We start from the raw sequence: 10,512 nt of genomic DNA, 5'->3' as shown, positions 1-10,512 counted from the left end.
TTTAGTGGCATTATAGTTATGACAGGAATGAATGTAATTGTGACAAAATATAGTGTAGACACAAATTTTGGTACTTTTGTAACAAATATTTGTTGATCATTATTTTTTATTATATTTGAGACAACTCTTTTTGTCAATAAATATATAATTAGTTAGTATTATTAGAATTGAGATACGGTTGTGACAAAAAAAAAAGATACTATTTCATTTTGTTATTTTTTGTGACTAAATTATTACAAATATTTATGGCACTCTATATTTCGGTAATAAAAATTACTAAATTGAGACAATAATTGTGTTGATTTCATGTTTTGTCACTAATGTTATGATAATTGTGACAAGTAATTATTTTTTACAATGATTTTGTCACTATAATTAAATAGATGAATATTGTGTGAATGAGTTAATTCTATTTTTGGTCCTAGATTTATAAGTGACAATCCACTTTTAGTCTTTTTTTTATTAGAACATCCATATTTAGTCCTAGTATTATTGTGACATGACCATTTTTGGTCATCCGTCAACAAATCATTGAAATATCGTTATATACAAATGCATTTTGGTCATTTTTATACAAATTGAGTTGACCCTACTATATTTGTATGTTTATTTTTTTTTTGAAAAAATTTATAATTGAAGACCGAAATGTCTTCGCATTTAACGACATTAGAACTGTTTTGTTAATAAATGACCAATAATGGCCATGCCACAATAATACTAGGATCAAATGCGGAAGTTCTAATAAAAAAGGACTAAAATGGACTATCACATATAAATCTAGGACCTAAAATGGAATTAACTCTTGTGTGAAGTTATTATGTTGTAATAAATGTTTGCCACTAAAATTGCAATCAATTAGTTGGTGCCAAAGTAATTTTGTGCGAACTAAGTATTGTATATTGTGGTCAATTAAAATGCAAGTTTATTTCACTATTTTGCGATTTTGGTTACAAATCTTTGTCTTTTGTGTTAAACCTCCAACCACTGATAAATATGCTTTTATAGAGATAAATACGTACACTTTTTTTTTCTTTTTGGTGCCAATAACCTAAATCAACGTAACAACTGAACAACGACTATTTAACTTCCTTCATGATGTAATTCAATGAATTATCATGAGTAATAGTTAACAAAATTTTAAATTAAGTGCGTAGAAAGAATTATATGTACAAATAGATTTATAGTAGTTAAATATTTATTGAACCACAAATAAAATTTAAATTTTTTGTCTTTTTTCTACATTTTTCAGATCATCACTCATTAGTATTTCTTTAAGAATACTTTATATGAAGAAAAGAATAGTACCTACATAGTTCAACAATGTAGAATATAATGACTAACTTGAAAAATTATGGAATCTTACTTGAAATTAATTAAATTATTGAACGAGTTTAGTCTTTTTGTTATTTATTAAAGAACATTAGCACAAAATTAATTATTTAAGATATTAAGTATACTCAAATATTCCTTATTATTGTTATCTCTTATTTATTTTAGTTATGGTTTATTAAATTTTAAAAGTAAATTAAAAGAAGATATTGACGTTCTCATTTCCAGTTATAATTAGCATATGCATTTCTTTGTATATATAAATGTTATAATTAAACAAAAACATACTAATAACAAAAACAACTAACAATTCTGATCCTCATTAGATGGCGTCGGTTCAAATCCAACATCTTTAACAACAAATAATGGCATTTGACAATATTTCTAGTAATATAAAATTTGTGCTTTAAAAAATAGCGTAACAAACACATTAATTGAATTTAAAATCAATATATTCATAAATAAATGAAATTTAGTATTTATACAATATTCTTTTATTGTAAAATTTCTTCGAAATTATCGTATACAATGAAGCATTATCAAAAAAATGAGAATACACACTAGCTACGTCGCGTATTCAATATATTTAAACTTTATTTAATCATAAATCGTCAGGATGGCCGAGTGGTCTAAGGCGCCAGACTCAAGTTCTGGTCCTCGTGAGAGGGCGTGGGTTCAAATCCCACTTCTGACAACAAAAAAAAATTCCATATGCAATGGTCCATACAAATAAGGATTAAGGTGAACTTGGTTGGTTCAAACCAAATAAAGTAGTTCATTAACATTGGTGCAACTTGGCTTATATTTATTCCGGTTGGGAATTAAGGAGTTGACTTTGGATAACATTTTGTACATGTCAACTGTGAAAGAACCTACTTTCTAGTTTCCGGTTGGGAATTAAGGAGTTGACTTTGGATAACATTTTGTACATGTCAATAGTTTGTTGTTATTTATTGTACAAGTTTTGCCTAAAATTGATAATCGACTAAAGGTCAAGCATGCAATGGTCCATACAAATAAGGATTAAGGTGAACTTGGTTGGTTCGAACTAAAGAAAGTAGTTCATTAACATCGGTGTAACCTGGCATATATTTGTTCCGGTTGGGAATTAATTAAGGAGTTGACTTTGGATAACAAGCTGTGAAAGAACCTACTTTCTAGTTTGTTACTGAACAAGCATGGCTTCCGGATAATTTTTAAGTCTAACAAAATAGTTTTGTTTATACGTGGAATATATATATATATATATATATATATATATATATATATATATATATATGTATATGTATATATGTATGTATGTATGTATGTATGTAAAAGATATATAGTATTATAGTTGATGGGCTTTTAAAACTCAATGTAACAATTATATTATTGTTATTAATAAAAAAGATAATACCTAAAATAGTCCATTAACTAATTCATAATTTTCAAATTGGACCGTAACTATCAATTCACCTAAAATAGTCCTCTAACTATGTAAAATTATACTCATTTTAGTTCTCTGTTACTTACAACAAAGACTAAATTGAGTAAATTTTTGCTTAGTTGATAGACTATTTTTAGTGAATTGTTAATTGATAATCAATTTGAGAATTATGACAGAGTTGCTGGACAATTTTGGGTATTATCTCATAATAAAAGTATTAATAAATTTTCTTTTACTTGCTTGAATCTTTGAGTTTGCTGCATGGTATACTAGGTCATGTTAATTTTAATTTCATATGTAGATTACTTAGCATGGATATATATATATATATATATATATATATATATAGTGCCTATTGCATAGTTGCAATAGGCGCTAGACGCTAGTCGGACGATAGACTAGCGGCTAGCGCCTAGGCGGGGGTGTCTAAAAATAAAAAAAATAGTGCTATGTATGTGGGTGTATGTCATATATTATATTATATATATCTCTCTCTTTTTTTTTTTTTGAAAATATATATATATCTCTCTTACTTCTCTTAAATAAATAAATAAATAAATAAATAAATATCTATATATATATTTATATATATATATATATATATATATATATATATATATAATAAAAAAAATTAATAAGGCCGACTCGCTTGAGTTAACTCGGCTAAGTCTACTGAGTTGGGTGAGTTAACTCGGCCTACTTGGCCGCCAACCCGATCGACCTAGTCAGCCGAGTTAGGCGCTAAGAGGCCGCCTAGGCAGTCGGCCACCTATGCGGCCGCCTAGGGAGCAATTCTCCTCGGCCAAGGAACATCTAGGCGGCCTATGCAACCGATTTTTGCAACATATATATATATATATATATATATATATATATATATATATATATATATATATATATATATATGAATAAATTATTGTGAAGGTTGAAGAGTTTGAACCTAAAAGACATGCAATTGTCGAACTAGTGATAAAGAAAGTGTTATGATATGAAGAAAAAAAAAAGCATAAATAAATTCTAGGTTTAATTGGAAATAAAATAAGAAACAATAAATTTAGGCTATTTCAGAGAATTCAGAAATAGCCTAATACCAGGACCTCGGAGAATTGCTATTCCCCTAATTTGCAAAGGGAATAGCTCATTCTTGGCTCCCAGGAACAATGTTCATCATGAGAATAAAAAGAATTAACAAACAATGAAATAAGCTTGTTTTGGGGATATCATTCTAGCAAATTATACCATGGACGGTTTACCTTGGATTGTGGTCCCTGGTCCAAAAATAACCGCATCTGATACATTTTGTACCTTCAGTTAATCGTATCCGTACATGTAAACAAATTGAAGGCACATCGCATGATAACTACAAACACATAACATGATAATTACAAATACATAAATTGTTAACTGTAGGTACATAATATGTTAAATACAAACATATAAGATATTGGTTAACATGTTATGCGTCTAGCGTTAACATATTTTGTGTACCTACAACTAACAGTTTATGTGTCTGTAATTATTATAAACATATGATCCATGGTATAACAATTGATGTAATTCCATTGCAGGCTCATTCTTTGAACCAAACGTGTTTTTTTTTTTTTTTTGTTGTAATTAATGTTAGGCACTCGATGGAATATGGCATCAATTATTCGGACTATTTTGAAAACTAAGACTAAATAGGATATTGTCGACTAGTAAGGAATATACAATTTAAATTTGTTTTAGTGGTTGAAGAAGCTGAGTTCCACATTGGCAGATTGTATCGACTAGTGTAGTGTTGCGACGTAAGGAATACGATGACTTAATCAGTCTGCTACATAAAATCTTTGGCATCAAGGCAATATATTGTTGGTTGCTTTACGTTTCTATTAACAGAAATATAAAGGCCTCCAGATCGCAATCATTATTGCATGGACCAAAAATAAAAAGTACATTATTTTTATACTGAAGGTACATTATTTTTGTACTGTAGGTACATTATTTTAAGGTACATTATTTTTGTACTGAAGGTACATTATTTGATATATACTATCAAATAATGTACCTACAGTACAAAAGTAATGTACTTTTTATTTTTGGTCCACACAGCTGTGTGGACCATGGTCCATGCAATAATTTGCCACCAGATCGATCTGCCGATGCCAACAAACAAGGCCTATCCTTTTTCTGATAGTATTTCTCGCCCAACATGTACGTGTGATTCTTCGCTTCATGTGACACATAATAATTACTCATGAATATATATTTAATTTAGAGACTCCGTTATATTTTGAGTACTATTAACTTCGTTATAATGCAATATCTGTCAATATATACTTTCTCAACCTATTGAAATAATGAAACACAAAGAGTCAATGTCTCCATTGGAATTCGAACATGTGACCTCCCATTTAGAGGAGACTCCACTATATAACTATTAATCAATTATAACACATTATTACCTGTTACAAGCCCACAACCAACAACAATTATTATCCGAAGGTACAATTTGAGCGGTGCCCGCCCACCCTAGCCGACAAAAAATCATAAGAAAGTAAATTAACTTAGTTTGCTCATAGTTAACTGACTCATCAAACATTGAAAGTTAATAAACCACTCCAATAGGGTCAAATTTAAAATCTTGTTATCAAACCAACTGTTTAATCAATTTGACTAGGAGTTTTTTTTTTTTTTCCTTGAGTAATATATACATACTCAACTCAGTTTGACATGACTTGTAATTTCTAGCTATTTGTTTAGTTAAGGAGTTTCATGATCTAACAATTAACTAATCATAATGCACTATTACCGAATGGCAAACAAAACAAGGAATATTGTTTTTGAGTAACTTTTTTATAAATATATGTGTTACGTTCTTTATGAGTAACACTATACAAATTTGAACAAAATTTATTTGACACGATCGTGACATGTTTTATTATCTGACTGTTAATGATTTTTTTTTTGAGTACTATTGACTCTGTTACAATGTAGTATTTGTTCATACACACTTTTTAACCAACTGAAGCACAAGAGTCCTGAAACCTCTCATTTCAGAAGTAACAGAAGGCCTTTGGAGACCGTTAATGATTTGACACTTAACAAATTACAAAGTAATATTATTGTCGGATGCCAACAAAATAAGGGCATATTCTTTATGGAAGGTATCTCCAAATACATGTACATGTTACTTTCACATGAATCTATATGGATGGTTAAGCAGCCGGTGGAACATACATGGAGTGTGACCCACTTAAAAAGAACACACGCAGTGGCGGTGAAGCAACCTCATTTCTGATCTATTGCATTCATGCATGTGACCATGAATGTCTCTAGCTTAAAAAGAAAATAGAACCCAAAAAGAAAAAAACTTTAAAAGGCTAAAGTTCTAGGTGTGCACCATATATACATATTCTCCCAAATAATCTTTCTTTTTTACTTATTCTCCTCTCAATAACATATTTGTATTCAATGCATATTGAAGCAAATTGCGGCATTGGATGGATAAGGATTCCCTATACATACATTATAATATTTGTTTTATTTTATTTATTTTTGGATTTGAGAGGTTAAATTTTTTACATTTCACTATACAATGTCTACCATGATACTTTGGTTAATTACAATAGTAACATGTCCAAGTTTTATTCATAAAATTAGGGAAAAAGCACAATTTTTGTCACAAAATAACATTTAAAGTGATCATTTTAAAGTTTAATTTTGAGTGGGTCCACTCTTGATTTGATTAAGTCAAAGTGAATTCATATTATCCTAGTTGAGATTATAAATTTGATATATTATACACACAAAATGAATAATGGATAAGTTGAAAAAAATGAAGTTTGAGATTAAAAAGTTGAATTGTATATCATAGAAACTTTCTCGCGCGCACACAATGGCGGGGGAGGTGCAAATTAAACCCCAAAATTAACTCAAAAAGTTTGAACCCATGTGCAACAAGATGCACCAATTGAATTCATGAAGCCTTACTGCTAAGTGCTAAGCAATAGAGGATGGCTAGCTTCGAGCAGTAAAGGTTGTGATGACTTAATTACTATCGAGGAGCAGTAGAGGATTTCGTTGAACCTTTAGTAAGATTGTGTGAAGTATTACTGTCAAACCTTTATTGTCGAGCACTAGAGGATTTCGTCAAAGCTTTGCTACTATTGTATTGCTTATTGTTCTCATCCATCATTTTTGTATCTCCTTTACTATTATAACGTATTTGAAAATTCAGTTAATTTTGATAAAATTTTGACTTAATTATGATTAATTTTAATTTATCAAAGATTTAACTTTGTAACATCGGAATTGTTTTGATTAATTTGTCAATTGTGAATGCCAATGAATTTCATTCCCCTACGTTGCATGTGTTTCTTTTCTTTCCAAAAATTATGATCCTCATTCCTTCGAACTCTCTCTACATTCTCTAAATTTCTACCAAAACCTTATATGAAATTCGAAGTGCTCTTTGTTTTAGTTTGCCGAGAACGTTTATATTTGAATGCTTAAATATTTATGTTATTGATGGATTTAATTAATCCGGGTAGCCCGAATCAATAAACCTAATAATAGGAAAAAACTATTACAAGATTATATTGTGTAATAATAAGATAAGAATGTCGTTAGGACAAAGTAGTTGAAGATGTCTCAATAGGACAATGTTGCATGTTTTTATACTAATTCTAGGCCCAACCTCTCGGAGAGAAAGCAACTGATCTAACGGCCTTGGGCCGCGTCTTGCGCCGGAAAGACCACGTCAAGCTGGGACCCGAGGCCATGGCAGAGCCCGGAGCTCGGCCAAGACGACCCCGGGGTTGGCCTATGAGGTCGGCCAGTCGACCTCAAGGGGTCAACTTGGGCCCAAGACGACCCAGTCGGGTCGGCCCCGTACTCCTGCTCCGGGTTTACCCGCGGTAGACTCGGGTAGTATTTATCCATCACTTATATTCCATTTTATCCTAGAAAATAAACGCTTCAACACTCTTAGCACCCTCAGGAGAATGCGAATCCATTTTAAGAAGAATATGATGAGTGGCTCAGACCATGGATTAATTTCCTTGTAGATCGTGACTTGATTTTGGAAATATTTTGTAAATAAATTCCTTTTCAGACAACACTTTGGTCCCGTGTTGCTATTTTGTAAATGTTGTCCATGTATTTTCTCATCATTTTTTAAATGTTATACTTTAATTGTCCAAAAAGCTGCAAAGTTAGTCTTGGCATTAAGCTATTAAGGTACCCATTAACCACGTTGGCGTTTTCTAAGATCATTTGTGGTACTTCACTTCTTCTGATGTCTCTTTGCCCACCTTAGTCCAATTGGTCCACAATTTTAAAAATCATTTCAATTGCAACATAAAATCCCTAATCACTAAAATAAAAATATTGTTTTGTCATTGTGGCAAAACCATTAAAGATGCAAGTGCAATATATGAGACTCAATCTCATAATAAGATATGAATTGTATTCAAAATTTCACTATAATTAACATTTCACTGAATTTATCTTGGAGAAGGTTAATGGTGATGGGGAATATGACAATTCTGTAGAATAAGTATATAGAGATGTGTTGAAGAGCGTACAAGTTGAGCTCCGGTGACGGCCAAGAAATAGAATTATCCACGACTTCCTTGCTTAATTCGAATCGCTTTCATGCTCCTCTCCGCTTGAAGCGCAAACCATATCGTTGACAAGTGTCTATAATGTGCATTGTATACGGTCTAGATTATGTCTATTCAGTTAACATTATGTACCTTTTTTTTAGTACTACTTGAATCTATTACAATGTATTATAACTATTTTCTCAACTTATTGATCGAAACATGAAAAGTCAATACCGCCTTCACTAGAGCTCAAATGCATGAGCTCCCATTTAGGAGAGGCACTTCATACCGACCATAAGATCATTGCCACATTATGTACCTCTAAATAAATTGAAGATACATAATAAGTTAAATGAGGTACATAATTTGTTAATTAAATAATATGTTTAACTACATGCACATAATCTGAACATGGTCTACAATGCGCATGGTGAACCATGGTCCACGATGCAATAAGTTTCATTGAAGATCTTAAAACTTCCAAGAGTAGAAATATGTGTTCAACTCATCTATGCAAAGTTGAAATCATGAATTAGTTTCTAAATTAATAAAATTTTGGAAAAACGTCAAATAGGCCATCAAACTAATTAGTGTTTGTGCAATTAGGTCATTGAACAAAAAAGTGTGCAATTAAATCATTTAACTTTATAAATTTGTGCAGATAACATTTTTAGCAGGTTACTTTCAGATTAAGCAGGTAAGATAAATAACATGACATCTTATATGACAATTTTTAATATTTAAATCAATTTACTATGAGTTTGATATCCAACTCTACCCAAAGCACATCTCCCATCTTCTTCATCATCAACCACTATACAATACAGTCAAGGCAACTTGCAACCGTGCACTCACATGTGATAGATATTGAAAATTGTCACATAAGATATCATGTCATTCATCTTACCTGCTTAACATGAAATTAAAATAACTTGCTAAAAAATGTTATATGCGCAAATTTATAATGTTTTTTTTTAAACCAACCAGAAAGATAGATTAGATCAACTCAAGAATAGAGAGAGGCGGGAAAGATTCCCATTACAACACAATATCCTGCGAGAAAGCCATCGTAGCAAGAGTGTGAGCTGCCCGATTGGCAAATCTAGGCACATAACTAACTGTGCAACTAACAAAAGTAGACATAATAGCCCTAGAGGCATCAATTGAATAACCAACATAAGAGAAAAGACTACTACTAGGTGCTGTTAACAAATTCTTGAGAGTGGAACAATCGGTATAGACCTGCACTGATGTTATTCCCCGTCCTTTTAGCCAAGATAGAACCGCACTACATGCCAAAGACTCTGCCATAAGCGGCGAATAACACGTCGGGAGGAGGCCATTGTACGCCGCTACAAAACTTCCATCCGGCGTGAGCAAGATCGCCCCTACCGTACCTCCCCTGGAATGAGCTCGGAATCCGGCGTCGAAGAAGTAGCCGGCGTTTCCGTGGTCGACAGGAGGTGTTGATCGAGATTGACTGCATGGACCGTGTGCCAAGCTGTTGCCGCAGCCTGGGTAGCACGCCACACTACCTTCGGACGTGGCAACCACCTCTCCCATACAGCCTTGTTCCGTGTCTTCTAGATGTGGTAAAGGACTGCTACAACAAGCACAATATCACTAGCTGTTAGCACAAAGATTGCATTACCGAACCATACCCCAAAGTCATCTACATTCACAATAGGGACATGCAATGAAGACTCATGCCAAACAAGACTTGAATAATCACACAAGAGGAGTGAATGCATAGTGGTTTCATGCATGAAGCCACACATAGGGCATGACGGGTCAATATCTACTCTCTTCATAAGCAAGTTGGTAGTTGTGGGAAGAACATTAGAAAGGGCTCTCCACATAAAAGTTTTCCATTTTGCTGGGCATTTAATCTTCCATAAATGTAACCACTTGTCAAAGGTGCCCGGGGTACTCTCAAAATCTCCCGTGATGCGCATGTACCCGTGTTTGACGGTGTAGCAGCCTCCCGGGTCTCCTAGCCAAAACAAGGAATCCTCATAATGAGGGCTAACCGGGACTTTCAAAATGCGATCCACATCAGCAGCATCAAATATGTCTCGTAAAATAGAGTGATCCCATGAGCCAGAAGCTGGGTCAATAAGACCCGAAACCGTAGCACCCTCAAGCTCATGTGGCATAGCAGTCTGT

At 32.6% G+C, this 10,512-nt stretch overlaps 1 protein-coding gene and 1 non-coding gene across 2 annotated transcripts; one reads left to right on the top strand and one right to left on the bottom strand.

Annotated features, from left to right (window-relative positions):
* Positions 1–1,939: 1,939 nt before the first annotated feature.
* Positions 1,940–2,023, top strand: TRNAL-CAA. Its single transcript has one exon. It is a non-coding gene; the product is annotated as a tRNA-Leu (tRNA).
* A 7,361-nt stretch (positions 2,024–9,384) lies between these two features.
* On the bottom strand, positions 9,385–9,909 carry LOC116029874. Its single transcript, XM_031271916.1, has one exon. It carries the CDS (start codon positions 9,907–9,909, stop codon positions 9,385–9,387), a length of 525 nt encoding a protein of 174 aa, XP_031127776.1.
* Between the last annotated feature and the right edge of the window lie 603 nt (positions 9,910–10,512).

Source organism: Ipomoea triloba, chromosome 9 (genome assembly GCF_003576645.1).
Source record: "Ipomoea triloba cultivar NCNSP0323 chromosome 9, ASM357664v1".
NCBI classification, from domain to species: Eukaryota; Viridiplantae; Streptophyta; class Magnoliopsida; order Solanales; family Convolvulaceae; genus Ipomoea; species Ipomoea triloba.
This window is presented reverse-complemented; position numbering and strand designations above follow the sequence as displayed.

Bases quoted from the DNA above. Each gene is read 5' to 3' on its own strand.
- LOC116029874 (XM_031271916.1), bottom strand. From the start codon at position 9,909: ATGGGAGAGGTGGTTGCCACGTCCGAAGGTAGTGTGGCGTGCTACCCA.